This window comes from Pan troglodytes, chromosome 23 (genome assembly GCF_028858775.2).
Source record: "Pan troglodytes isolate AG18354 chromosome 23, NHGRI_mPanTro3-v2.0_pri, whole genome shotgun sequence".
In the NCBI taxonomy this organism is placed as follows: domain Eukaryota; kingdom Metazoa; phylum Chordata; class Mammalia; order Primates; family Hominidae; genus Pan; species Pan troglodytes.
The window spans coordinates 30,036,495-30,051,551 of record NC_086016.1 but is presented as its reverse complement, the minus strand read 5'-3'; the positions used below and the strand labels follow the sequence as shown (position 1 = coordinate 30,051,551).

Genomic DNA, 15,057 nt, shown 5'->3' with positions numbered 1-15,057 from the left:
GGTTTGCCTGACAAGTCTATAAAAATCGGTAGCCAATGATTCTTTGTCACTTGAGGATCAGTCTCCTTGTAGAGTCAAAGCATGGATGCCTATACTGGGAAAAGCTCCCTCAGACGTGGGCACCAAGGAACAGGTAGAAGATCACTGTCATTTTCCTGTTGTGTTTTCTGCAGAATGAATATATGAAAGATGATTTCTTCATTAAAATCGAAACATGGCACAAACCAGACTTGGGAACATTAGAAAATGTAAGTTTCAACTCTGCACTTTTAGTACAAAAGTCCCTGGAAACGAGAATTCTATATGTAGTTCACTTTGTCATCATCAAAGTAATGTCACCTGTGTTAGACTAGTATCTGACCGCACCAAGCTGTGTCAAATTGAGATGAGGCGGGCAAGCAGCCAGAAACCAAATAGGCTTTCCCTGTCAGTCCCCTTGCCTTGACACTTTGGTAAAGTTGCTGTTTTGATCAGCAACTCTCTTTATCCGGGACAAGGAGAGCATGAGTAAACAAAATTCACAGATAATCCCCAGCCCAATTTTAGCCATTAGTTTTGCTAATTAGATTGCTTTTATATCTGAGTGTTTGTCAGAGCTGCTCTGCATAGCAGGATTGATTGCTTTAATTTTTACCTCTTGTCTGCTTTGCAAGGGTATGGGCTCGTGTTAGAGAAATGGCCAAAAGGCAGGAGGGATAAAGTACTTGAATAACTTACAAAAATGTTGAAAAGCTGTTGACTTATATAAGTTGGTTCACATTTATCTCTTTAAGATTCAAGAACATCTTTGAGTTAGGACTTAAAAAAATGTAATCATTAACTTTTGGTAAGGTTTGTCGTGGAACTTGGGAAGTCCTGTTGTATAGGTTGATGCCCTTGGTCTAGGAGTTCTCAAAAGTGTGGTCTTTGGATGGGCCAGCAGCAGCACAGTATCTGAGGACTTGTTTGAAATGCAAATACTCTGACCTCACCCAAGAACTACCGAACCAGAATCTCTAGGGGTGGGACTCAGCAGTTTCTGTTTTCTGATGCACATTCATTCCAGGAGAGTAGGTTAATGATTGTGGCAAATTCTGTTTTTACTGTTCCATTACGGTGCTCTTACGTTATTGATGCCAGTTAATAGAACTTTGAATTTTAATATGTAGTATTTTACTTGAGTTTTCTTTCAAGTGATCATTTGACATTTTATGTTGTTTTTCTTTTTGTTTTTTTTTTTTGAGACAGAGTCTTACTTTGTTGCCCAGGCTGGGGTGCAATCACGCGCTGTCTGCTCAGTGCAACCTCTGCCTCCTGGGTTCAAGCAATTCTCCTGCCTCAGCCTCCCAAGTAGCTGGGACTGCAGGCATGCACCACCATGCCTGGCTAACTTTTGTATTTTCAGTAGAGATGGAGTTTCACCATGTTGGCCAGGCTGGTCTTGAACTCCTGACCTCAGGTAATCTGCCTGCCTCAGCCTCCCAAAGTGCTGGGATTACAGGTGTGAGCCACTGCACCCAGCCTTTATGTTGTTTTTCATAGTAATCCTCTATAATTTATAATCTAGATAAGATTATTTGGTGTGCATTAATCTGTATGACTTAATCTGATATTTTCAGCTTTTAAACGGGCATATCTTTGGCAGTTTTCAAACAATTCCTAATTAGTTCACAGATGGCATTTCAGAAATAAATGATTGATCAACATGCAGTAGAGAGGAGTTGGCATCATACTGAAACTGAATAGCTTTAGGATAATCAAATTTTGGAGAGATTTTAGACCATACAGTGCATCATTTGAATTCTACTTGTAATGTCACCTTATGTTTGTATAGGACTTTGTTGGTTACAAAGGTTACAAGTACTTTGTTGTGTATCATTTGGATTAAGCATAGGTCTCATATATTTAGTTACATAAATCATCTGTGAGGACTGTCAGAAGATAATATTGACAGGTTTCTATTCATTTGGCAGCATCCTCATTCTCTCCTTCCTTATTATTTGGGATTATAAGTGGTAATAAAAGACTTTTAGATCCTGCAAAATGTCAGACAGCTAATATAATGAAATAATAATTTGGGTCTTTTAATTCCCTATAATGTACCCTGAGAGACTCAAGATAAAGATTATATGTGTAAGCATAATAGAATAATCTACAGTTTGTTTTGTTTCTTTTCTCTTTGTCATTGGTAGGTACATGGTTTAGATCCAAACACATGGAAAACTGTTGAAATTGTCCATATAGATATTGCAGATAGAAGTCAAGTTGAACCAGCAGTAAGTATTACTCAATGACATTTAACCTGTTCCCTTTTACAGTTAAAAATTATTTTCTACTATCACATTTGGGATTAAGTTAAAAAAATTATTTCCTTTCTTTCTTGTATGGCCTACATTTCTATGCTGAAGTGAGCTTGGAGTGTAGTCTAGTACGTCTGTGCAGCAAAGAGACCAGAGTAAGAGAGAAGGCGATTTGTTTTCTGTGTAGATTTTGGCTTTGTGCAAGTGATCCCTTTAAGAAATCCCAGTATACCTGGGAAATGTAGGTTGTTTTCATTGAAAAACAAAAAACACATTGTTTACAAAATAATTCTCCCTCGAGCTAGGTCCCTTTTACTTTTCAAATGTGATTAAGAAAGCAAAAATTTAATTTGCCTACAAGTATTTAGTAACTCAGCTACAGTTGTTATTTGTGGAAAATGGTTGGTGTAGAGTATCTTTTTAAAAATGTTCTTTTAGATTCCAGAAGTAGGTGTAGAGTATTTTAATTTAATAGTTGTTTAGCTTTCTATTTTGAATCCTATTAAGATGTAAATATTTCTACTCCTGGCTTTTGACTTAATAAAAAAATTTCTTTTTCACAAGTAAAGGCACTTATTCCTCATGCCAGATTAAGACTCAAGATAAAGATTATATATGTAAGCATAATAGAATAATCTTAGGCTGGACACAGCGGCTTCCACTTGTAATCCCAACACTTTGGAAGGCCAAGGAGGGAGGATTGCTTGAGCACAGGAGCTTGAGACCAGCCTGGACAACATAGTGAGATCCTGTCTCTAAAAAGAAAAAAAGGATTAGCTGGGCATGTGGCATGTGCCTGTAATTCCAGCTACATGAGGAGGCTTAGACAGGAGGATTACTTGAGTCCAGAAATTTGAGGTTGCAGTGAGCCGTGATCGTACCACTGCACCCCAGCCAGGGTGACAGAGCGAGATCCTATCTCCAAAAAAAAAAAGGCTGGACATGGTGGCTCACGCCTGTAATCCCAGCACTTTGGGAGGCTGAGGCAGGAAGATCACGAGGTCAGGAGATCGAGACCATCCTGGCTAACATGGTGAAACCCCTTCTCTACTAAAAATACAAAAAATTAGCCGGTATGGTGGTGGGCGCCTATAGTCCCAGCTACTCGGGAGGCTGAGGCAGGAGAATGGCATGAGCCCGGGAGGCGGAGCTTGCAGTGAGCCGAGATCGCGCCACTGCACTCCAGCCTGGACAACAGAGCGAGATTCCGTCTCAAAAAAAAAAAAGAAAGAAAAAAACAGACCCCTGTCTCATCTTGCCAAAGTTTGTGAATATTAATGTGATTCTTACTTTATAGTGTGCTAAGTGCTGCTTTGGTTTTACACAGCACGTGTAAATACAAGCACTGGTCCTCTTCCTCTAATCTAGAGAGCTAAAGCTTTGGAATAAGAGTGGTACCCTTTGTTTTGTCGTGGTCAAGCACGGTGTGTTCAGTAGGCATCCCTTTCCATTTCTATTTTTGGTGCTTATTCCCTGAACTTGAGCAGTGTTGTAAGTGAAACAGAAATAAGTCAAACACTAAATGTCTGGTTTTGCTGTTGAAATTTAAAGGTAAACTTGCCTGAACAAAGGTCCCCGACCTTTTCTCAGATGTCACTGGGGTTGAGACTGCCAGCAGTGACCCAGTGCCAGGCTGGGCCAACTCTGCTAGGGTGCCCTTCCTGCTTAGAAGTGTGAGCACTGATAAGGGACTTTTGTTCTAGAAGTTCTTAAATTTTAGTTTTGCTGTGATTTGAAGTTGTTTCAATTTTAGGGATATTTCCACCTTTGACATTATATAGGGAGTGTTTCAATCTGTAGAAATGAAATGATATATCTGTTATGCCCTTTTATTTCTCTTGGTATTGTTTACAGCTAAGATTTACTATATGTGAAAGAATGATGGGAAGAGAAGTAATTGGGAGTAATGAGTGAGTTAGTTAATGACTAGGTCAGGACAGCTTACAAGCCTGGAGCTGCCCATCACTAAAATACCAAGCAGCAGTATGCCACACCAGGATCGGGTGCCCTGGGGAAGGCATTCCCATTATGTTGTTGGTGTTTGAAAATGCTATAATGACCAAACAAAATGGCTCGACTGACTCAGACTTATGGTCCATAGGTTTGCAGTCTACGTTGTTCACCAGCAGAGTACAAGATACCTTTGGTTTTGCTGGAGGCATAAAAATTCTTTGTTCCTGTCCTCAGGCGAAAATGGGCAGTGTTTACAGGCATGAATGCTGGTGGAAAGAGCAGAGTAAGGGCAGATTGCACAAGAACCGTGGAGGCCCTGGTTCCCATCACCTCCACCTCAGCACAGACTTCAGAGAGGAGAGGAGGCACTGGATGCATGACAGCAGCACTTGAGATAGGTGCTCCAGGTGGAAGGCACTGCACATGCAAAGGCTGAGTAGGTAGTTCTCTGTGTGAAAACGGTGATGTTTGGGGTGGATAGCTAGTGAAAAAGACTGGATTGAGCCCAAGTGAGGAGGATATGTGTTGTGAGGTATGGAGCTTTGACTAAAAACATACATTCTAAAACTAGGTGGGCTTCAGATTTCCATTCTGAGGCTCTGCCACCTACTGGCTATTTAATCTTGGACAAGTTGGTTAGCCTCTCTTTGCCTGTATTATCTTGTGTAAAATGAGAGTAATTATAGGATTAAATGTGAGCACTTAAGAGTATATTAGTCTGTTTCATACTGCTGTAAAGATACTACCCATGACTGGGTAATTTATAATGGAAAGAGGTTTAATTCACTCACAGTTCTGCATGGCTGGGGAGGCCTTGGGAAACTTACAGTCATGGTGGAAGGGGAATCAGGCATGTTTTACATGGCGGCAGGAGAGAGAGGAGGAGGAAGGAGGAACTCCTAAACAGATCTTGTGAGAACTCACTCACCGTCACCAGAACAGCATGGGAAAGGTGCCCCCATGGTCCAGTCACCTCCCTTCCTTGACACATGGGGATTACAGGTCCCTCCCTTGACATGTGTTAATTACAATTTGAGATGAGATTTGGGTGGTAACACAGAGCCAGATCTTATCATACAGCCAGTGCATAGTTCAGTAAATGCTAGCTGTAATTATCATTATTATTAGCTCCAGTTGTACAAGAGTTCCGAGAGTCTGTGTTCACACCAAGCATTGTTTGGGGACTAACCACAACCTGCGTATATGTGGCTTTTTGATGTTCATAGCTCCTAATTTCCCATTACGTTTTAGAGATTAGTAAGATATAAATTTATTTTAAAGTTTATTGAATTTGCAGGAACTATTTTTTATTGGGATAAAATACACATAACCTAAATTTTACCCTTTTAGCCATTTTTAAATGTACAATTCAGTGGCATTTGGTACATTAACAGGGTCCTGCAACCATCACCACTGTCTAGCTGCAAAACGTTTTCATCACCCCAAGAGGACACCCTGTACTCATGAACAGTCATTCCCTGATTCTCCTTCCCCCTAACCTCTGGCAACTGCTAACCTGTTTTCTGTCTCTTGGGATTTGCCTATTCTGGATATTTCATGTAAATAGAATCATGCAACGCACAGCCTCCTGTGGCTGGCTTCTTTCTTATACTTCGCATTGATTTACAAGATTCATCTTCGTAGTGTGTGTCAGTACTTCATTCCTTTCTATGGCTGAATAATATTCCAGTGTATGGATAGACCACATTTTGTTCATGCATTCATCTGTTTTTTGTTTTGTTTTGTTTTTGAGAGAGAGTCTCGCTCTGTCGCCCAGGCTGGAGTGCAGTGGCGCGATCTCGGCTCACTGCAAGCTCCGCCTCCGGGGTTCACACCATTCTCCTGCCCCAGCCTCCCGAGTAGCTGGGACTACAGGTGCCCACCACCATGCCCAGCTAATTTTTTGTATTTTTAGTAGAGACAGGGTTTCGCCATGTTAGCCAGGATGGTCTCGATCTCCTGACCTTGTGATCCTCCTGCTTCAGCCTCCCAAAGTGCTGGGATTACAGGCATGAGCCACCGCGCCCAGCTTCATACATTCATCTGTTGATGGACATTTGGGTTTTTTCTACCTCTTGGCTGTTGTGACTAGTGCTGCTGTAGACCTTTGTGTCACAGGAGCTTTTCGTCTAATGTGCTGTCTTGGGGGATAATTAAAGAACTGTTACGTAAGGATTATCAGACCTTTTGATGTAAAAAAAAATAATTCCAGTATGCATATTTCTCTGTTACAAAAAGAAAGAGAAAGGAACTTTTTGGTGGCAAAGTTGCCCTTGACAGTTTTTAAGCCTGGAGCAGAGCATTGAGCTTCCAGGGTTGGGATGGAGGGTGTGGGGGTGGGCGGTGTTGAAGGCAGATATGGGTGGTGGCAGGAGAGCTAGGACCAGACCCCCATTTCAGGGAGGAGGTGACTGTGAAATCTAGTGGTGCAAGGACCCTGGGTCTGCTCTTTTCTTCTGCACATCCTTGTCTGTCCACTTTCACAGGCATTGACAGCTGCCCCTACACTCTAACCCTTTAATTTCCGCCCCATTGTTTGGGCTTTGACTAGTTAGTGTTTTAGGATTAGCTTCTATCCCAAACACCTGGACCACCTGAAGGTCACTACTTCTTACCAGATCCAATTTGGTTTTCTGTTAAGTTAATTAGTTCATTTCATTCTGCCCTTTTAGGTAATTTTGTCACTCGAATATTCTAGTCTACAGTGTAGAGAAAAGACACAACACCTTTGCTATTCTAAAACGGTAATGTCATAGCAGTCAATAGTACTGAATGCCTGTGCAGTGTGTACCAGTGCTGTGCATGCAGCACTGTGGTAGCTGTCGAGGATTTGTATAGCACCCACAAGAGACTTACAGTCTTAGCAAGAGAAGCCCAGTACAATGAAGTAGTTAACAAGTGGCAGAGGCTTATAGCGTGGTCCAAAGTGCTGTAGGATTTCAGAGAAGAGAACAGATGATCTGTAAGAATGCAAAGCTGAAAAGGCTGAAGGAAAGACTCCTGACATGAGGATGTGTAGAGTTTTGATGAGTGGAACAGTCATTACACTTTTTCCTCTTACACTCGTTGCTCTGACACATTATACGTTTATTTCTTCATTTTTCTCTCTCCCTTCCAAGTAGAAATTAAACCTGAGAGGGAAGAGTCTTTGCAACCTTAGCCCATGTCTCCCCAGATCCTATAACACTGTCTGAAATATAGTAGGTACTCGGTGAATTCCTGTTAATAAATGAATCATAGGCAAGCAGAATAGAAATGAAGGTACAGGTGTACCATCTGACATTGAATTGGAGTAGTTTTTCGAGCTGAAGGGAACCTTAGCTACCTAGGCCTCCTTGCATTTAGACTGTGCTTCACATAATCCTAAGAGTTTCTTGCCCCCTCCTCCCTCAGGTTATCAGGATGGAGCGACTAGAATAAGGGGCTGAGTTCCTTCCTGTTCCCTCTCCCAGCGCAGTTGTGCTTGCTTGTCGTTAGTCTTGACTGTAAGATTTACTTTGAACACACAGTTCTGCAGCTACAGAAATTTTGGTTTCAGGGCTAACCTCCTGAAGCCCAGGTAAGCTAGTATTTCTCATGATCACTTAGCTAATGCCTAAAGTGGAAATCCCAATTCTCAGATCAGCTGACTGATTCTTCCCTAGCTCAGGCCTTGCCAGGGCAGTCACTCTTCGAGCTGCCACTTGAGCATTCTCTTCCTCTCCTCACACTGCTGTGCCACGGACCATACCCTATGCTTTCCTGTTCCAACACACTGCTTGTTCTCACCTCCTTTCTGGGACTCCTTTCTCTGTCCAAAGTTGACATGTCCTTCAGGATCTAGGTAGGTCGGAGCTTGCCTCCTCCAGGGAGATTTCTTTCAAGTTGAAATCAGTTTTCCTCTCTGCTGAATTTCAGAAGCTTTTGCTCATTTCATTGGTGTGTTTTGTTCTCTTTGTTTAGCAACCTGTTCCCTTTTTACAGAGTAGGCCCTTCATAAATATCGGTCAGATGAACCTGATGAGCTTGAGAATAATGATGAAACTAAACACTATGAGCCAAGAGTTTGTACTGGAATACAAAATCAATTTGATGTCCTTTTGATAACACCTGGGTTGGCAAGGGATGAGGAAGCAGGCACTCCCATACATTGTCTGTGGGAATATAAATTAGTGGAACTGGTGCTAGTCTAGCAGAATTACAAGTGTACATAGCCTGTTGACCCAGCAAAATTCTGCTTCTAGGAATTAACTCTACCCACTGTAAAGTGACAGGTGTATAAACCTAGGATCAGAAGTCTTAAGTGTTTCTTTATCAATCGGGAACTGATTAAAATCATTATGGCACACTCATGTGATGGAGTTCAGTGCAATCATTAAAAGGGAGTGAGCTCTATTTGTACTGATGGAGAATCCTTTTCAAGACAACCTGGAGGGAGAAAGACAAAGAAGTATGTATAATATGCTTCCATTTGTTATATTAAAAGGGAGAAAAATAGTTTGCTTAGTTATGTATGGACTATCAAGAAGAATGCATAAGATGCCATTAATAGTGATTTCCCTTAGGACAGGAATGGGATGGAAGAGTTGAGGTCTGACAGAGATGTGTGCAGTGGATCAGGGGATAAACTCCTCTCACCAACTGTATGGTTTCTGTTGCTGCATAAGAGATCACTACATATTTAGTGGCTGGGTAATGTGACCTGATAAGTTTGATTAATTAAGGGAATGGCCTCCCATTACCTTTGCCACAGTCTGTGGCTTAGAAGCAGGTTAGCGGTTCTCCTTGCACTTAACAGGAGGGAATTACATGAGGGTGACTTATGGCAGGGAGGGGTTTACTTTAGGATGCATCTGCCATACCAGCAGTCAATGTTTAGTGCCTAAAACTTGCTCTTTAAGGATTGGAGTGACACTAGAATTGAGAGCTTAGTAACTATGAATAGGCCAGTAAGTGGGTGTGGGATTGAGTGGGGGTGGGGCTGCACCCCATGGATTGGGTCGTCTGTTAGACCTGGGGAGGTGGGGTGGGTGGGGATATTGGAGCAGAATCTCCTTCCTAGATTTGCTGAGTCTGTCTTGTTCCGGGGACCAGAGGACAGCTTGTGGAGGCTCAGGTTGGATGGTTGAATGGCCAGATCCAGATCCTACCCCTTCAGTCAGCCCCAGCTCTTACCCTGCAGCTCAGCTGGGAACCTGACTCTCTTGCTTTGTAAACAGGGAATGATCCCCTTTCACAAGACCACCATCATGTCTGGGCCTGTACTAGGAGGCTGTAGCTAGAACCTGCGTTTTTCTCAACACTATTTTTATGACCAAAGGGCAGCACCTTCTGAATGGGAGATCGTGTGACTACTGGGGATTCATATTCCTCTAATGTGCCTGTGTTTAGTGGTAACACCTCACATGCAGAATCTGGTTACCTATGCAGTTGTGAATATCCAGAAGTCAGGTAAATCACTGTCTATAGTCTTACCCAATTTAAAATTTCATGATTTGACCTTTTCTCCCTTAAATGAATGTGTTGGTGGTGATTTGGAAAAAGAAAATTAGGAAGACCTTCTGAAGGTATAGTGATCCTCAAAGTTTGTACTTGTGGCACCTTGACTCCTGGAGATTTTTGTCTCAGTCTGATTTAATCAGTGATTTTTCATTCTGTATTTAATGACTTCTGGTTTTTCTTGAGTGAGCTAATTTTAAAAAAAAGTTAAATGGTTGAGTTTCTTTCATATTACTTGCTTTTAAAAAGAAAGAAAACAGCTGCATTATTAAATTTGAGTGAAGTCCTCAGAGTCAGGACAAACGTGAAATAGTTGGGAGTGCAAGAAACCAAGAATTTGAAACTCCACCTGGTGGGGGCTTTCTGTCACTGCAGGTGAATTTAATACAAATGCAGCCCCAAATATTTTAATTCAGAGTGATTGTTGATTACTCTTAAGATTTAACTCTCTCAGCTAGGTTGTCAGGTGGCTTGTATACCACTCTTGTAGATTTGCTGTCTTTGGTAGTGTTTATGAACTATACTTCACCATGCAGAGAAGAGATGGGATTTGACTCATGGCATAAGTGAATACTTGAGTGGATGCTTTGACATGTTTACATAATTGGAGGGTGACATCATCACAATAACTCTAGGAACAAGGATTTGTTTTAAAAATCTGTCAGTGTGACCTAGGGTCACAGAGTAGTTTGCTACAAAAATCATATGTATTTAAATATATGGGTCATTAAGACTTTTTGTTGATGACTTGTGGGAAGTCTGTATATGACTATTGCTTTAGCCACTGTTCTCTGTAATTTTCTAGAAGCTACATCATTTCCTGATGAAAGAAGCCAAGTAGTCTGGGATTTCTGCATAATGTCCTCACTTAGTATCTTTTGTCCCTTCAGAATGTACCTACCATAGGAAACGGATTTCCTGTTTCAAGAGAAAGTGACATTGTAGTGAAGTGTTATTAAGTTGTTATATCCTTTAAGAGGGAAGCGTCCTTCTGCCGGTCATCCCAGTGGTCACAGAGTACACCATGCTCCAGCAGGACACACCTCACACCCTCTCCATCCTCAGAGCCCCTTGTTTTAAACCCAGGCATCACTTCTAAAAGTCTTCCTCAGTAAGCTAGATGCCTCTTGGCGGTCAGGATTGTACTGTACTCATCATTTCTGTTTCCAGGACCTAGCAAGATGCTGTATGCATGGCGTGGCATAAGCTCTTCCATAAAGGTTTGGTAGATCAGAGAGAATTTGCAAATGTTTTTTCTGTCTAGTATTATAAAAAAGAAGAAGAAAAGGCTTTTTGGAGGAGTTGAAGTTTTTATTGTTCAAATAGTAAATGAAAAAATAAAATCTACTTTAATTCCTTCTTTAGTAATTCTGGATAAGATATATATTATATGCCTTAAATTCTAAAAATTTTGGCCAGACACGGTGGCTCATGCCTGCAATTCCAGCATTTTGAGAGGCTGAGGCAGGAGGATTGCTTGAGTTCAGGAGTTCGAGGCTGCAGTGAGCTATGATCATGCCACTGTACTCCAGCCTGGGCAACAGAGACTGAAGAAAATAAAATTTCTGAGTGTTGTTTCTAAATGAGCAAATACCTTTTTGGTCAGATTAAAAACTGTGTTGGTTAGATCAAATTGTAGTAAGAGCCAGGAGTATCCAGCATAAAACACCACAGTGTAAGTTTTAAAGTTTTTTAATTTCTAAAGTTGTCACTGATACACAACCACAGTAAAAAGTTTAGGATTCCTTAAATGTCCTGATGAAATGCACATGCATATCTTCAGCACATTTCCAAAATATACACAAATGAGTCAGTTGACATCTGCTTCTGCTTTTTTTTTTTTTTTTTTTTTAGGTATAAATTTGAATCTGGCTCTTTTTAATCATCTCCAGCACTTTGTCTAAGTAGCTTTCCATGATTTGTATACAAAAGTCACTTCCCGGGAGAGGAAGACTCTTTAAAGTGTAAGCTGAAATATACACACGATTAACATCAGAGAGACCTTCGTTTTTGGAAGTAATTTGAAAGAAAATGAGCATGGTTTAGAAAAAAAAAAAGAAATTGGAACCACATTTTTAGATATTTATGTATAACAAGAAAGGATTGTATCAGCCTTCCTCTATAGTACATACTATGTGACTTTATTTGTATAATTTTCAAGGTACTTTTTAAGTAGAAACAATGTTTAATCCAAAATTTTAAGGCTTACATACCTAAAAGTGATGCACCTTAACATCTGAGTGTTTTTTACATGTTAATGATAAGGAAATAATGATATAAAAGCATTAAATTGAGAGATGTAGTTTAAAAATCGGGATCCATTTAATATTGAAATGAAGCAAATTTAAAGAGAGAATGAAATTTTTCCCCTCATCTTTCAGCATGTTTGAGTGTAATGCTTCAGTTCATGGTGAAATTTTTCCTAAATGAGATGGTTCAAGATCAAGCATTAGCATTGTGTGACCACAGTGCCAAGACCATGGCTTTTCAGCATCACCAAGGATGATGTTCTTGAAAGGAAGAGACACAAGCTAGAAACTCGTGTGCCATATTCGTTTTGGGTCACAGAATGTGCAGGGTATGCCCTGATTGATAGGGAACTTCCCTGTAGAGTAGGAGGGGTCCCTGTTTTGTGGGCTACGCAGTAAGTTTGTTGTGCTCCTAAGATAAAGCTCAGATTTCATTCATATCACGTTCATCTTTTTGTCCTTTTTAACTTCACACTAGTTGTTACTCTCATGTGCCTCTTCCTTACCTGCCCATGAATATAATTTCCACTGTCATATTTACCCAAAATCTCCATCCTTTTTTCTGGTACCTTTCCTCATTTGCAGATGTCCCCCCCAGGGGGTAATGGGGACACAATTACGGGCTTCGAGTGCTGCAGCCCTCCTGCCTGCCCCAGGCAGCCAGCCTTCCCTCCCTACACTGTGGTCCCTGGGTTGTTGCTGCTGTTGAGACTCTGGACCAGTCTGCAACATCTCTTTCCAGCAGAAACACTTCGTGCAAGCAGCTTTTTCAGCACCAGCTTCTGCAGCAAAGCTGTGGGTCCACTCACTAGTCACATTTTTTTTTCTTAATACCCCAGAGGACACAGGCACTCCCAAGTGGGAGGATGAGGCTGCTGATAATCAGCTCAGCCTCCTTTGCAACACCTGAATCACCTCTGCTGAGTCCAGCTCACTCACACCTCCCCCGTCCTGTCCCCAGTTTGGTCTCCTTTGGAGACCATGGTCATTAGGCAGGTCCGTACATGCATGACTTCCAGTTGTGGGTTGGGTCTGTCCACTAGTCCAGTTCTCTGAAGATTGCCTGGAAGTTAAGAGGTGGTTCTTTTTAGAGCCCCTGAGGGTCGCTGGGGAGCATTTTTAGCTAACTTCAGAGCTTGCCTGTCAAAGCCTTTATTAGGACTCAAGCCAAAACCCTGAGTCCCTTTGCATTCAAGTGTGGTCTGCCCACAGGCAGCTTATTAGAAATGCAAATTTGTTGCCCCTTCCCTGTTTAGAATCTTTGGAGTAGGGCTCAGGGCTCTTTCTGGCCCTCCAGGCCATTCCTGCGCATGCCCACCTTTGAGAAGCTGCATTCTAGTATACATTATTAATGGTGAAGATTGTAGCATAGGCACCCTTCTAGGATTTTGGAAGCAGAAGGAATCTCAGTTGGAGGCCATGGTCCAACAATATTCCCCTCAACCTTTAGTTTTACTGTTAAAAGAATTTGTAGCCCAGGGAACTGCTGTAACTCCCCAGCCATGTAAGCAGTGGAAGGGGAGCCAGGACTCTAATGCAGAGCTCCTGACTTTATTTTTGTCATTCGAGAACAACTTTTTGCTGTATGATGTTTCTTCCTTTACAATATGTTGATTAAGAGCATTCTTAATTTATTTGAAGGAAACAGGCAGCAGCTGTTCTTCCATCCCGCTTCCCTAGTCCCCTGAAACCCCAGTTTTTATCAGTAGTAGTCTTGGTCAGCTCCTCCCACAACTGCTGAACTCTGATGTATTTTGAAGTTCGCATATGTGCAATAGAGTAAAAAGGATTGGACACCCAAAGATGTGTTTTGGTGTGGGTACTTACAGGGAACACCACTCATACATTTTCTCATTTGTTCATTTAATAAACATTTATTGGAACTTACTGTTTGTTTTGTGTTACTGTGGATAAATCTTTCTCCAGTTAAAGGAACAATTGTATCTGTCTAAAGAGAGTGAGTTTCTTAATCGCGGACATGCTGAAGTGTGTCTAAGTGACTTACAAGTTCCAACTGTTGGTTGTGTAGTATGTGAGTGCTCCTTCACCAGAGGGTTATTTTTCCTTACAGCTGATACAGACCAGTGCTGGGCACCAGGCTGCAGCCATAGTCAAAGTTCAAAGACTAATCAGAGCCACGAGTTTTGGAGTTTTGCAGTTTACTAAATGAACAGACATTTTAATTGCTTGTCAAAGGACTATAATGGGATTGTTGGGCTTATCTAAACTGTTTCTGAGCAGCTATGTAGAAGTCTCAGGTTAATCTTTTTAAGGATTGTGATGTCAAAGAAACTGAATTGGTCTTTAAAGTTTGTACTTTTTGCTTGTTCTTTATTTGGTGAGTATGTCTTGGTAGTAAGAACAGTGTCCTGTTTTAGTTGAGGGCAGGAATATACTAAGCCAGTACCTGTTTTTTTGAAATTTCAGTTGCCTTTGGGAATGAACATAAATGATTTGTTTTTCCATACATTTAGTTCTTTTCATTTCGAACATACCATTCCATTTTTTGAGTTTTTTTAGTGAGCAATCTGACACTTCTTAATTGTTTTAAACCATAGGTGTATATTGTTTAAAAAAAGGTATTTTGCTCTTTTTAAACATATTATTTTCTAAAAGTTGGCAAACTGATGAAACTTGGTTTAATTTATTTGGATTGAATCTTAGGGGCATGTAAGTTTTGGTCACACCTTAAGCAGTGCTTGTCTCTTGTGCTCTCAGAAGGATTTGGTGTATCTTTTCTTTTGATCATACATTCTCTGAGACAATGCCCAGATGTTACATACTTGAGTAGATAGTCTTGGTAACACATGCTTTACTGCACTGCCTTTAGAAAAAACTTCGTCATTGCACTCTCTAAATAATCTTTATACTATTGAAACTTTTTTCTTTTCAAAATGAAAAAGAATGATGGAACATGACCAGAAAAAGTTAAATATTGGTTGAAGCCATGTGAAGTTGTTAATATTTATAAGCTTTTGAGCTACAGAAATGACGTTTTCTTATGGGTCAACCTAATATATCCTTCAAATTAATTTTTGGTAGATGATACCCTAAATGGTCAGCAGTCCTTTTGGTTCTCTCTCTCAGCTTTCAAGAAG

General features: G+C 40.9%; 1 protein-coding gene across 2 annotated transcripts in view; it reads left to right on the top strand.

Moving 5' to 3' along the window:
- Window positions 1–15,057, top strand: part of PITPNB (phosphatidylinositol transfer protein beta) — a 67,911-nt gene that overhangs the window by 22,494 nt on the left and 30,360 nt on the right. For both annotated transcript variants that reach the window (XM_001172543.6, XM_063807639.1), the window contains exons 6-7: window positions 174–248; window positions 2,172–2,255. In XM_001172543.6, coding sequence (XP_001172543.1) covers window positions 174–248; window positions 2,172–2,255 — 159 coding nt within the window. The remainder of the gene's footprint in view (window positions 1–173; window positions 249–2,171; window positions 2,256–15,057) is intronic.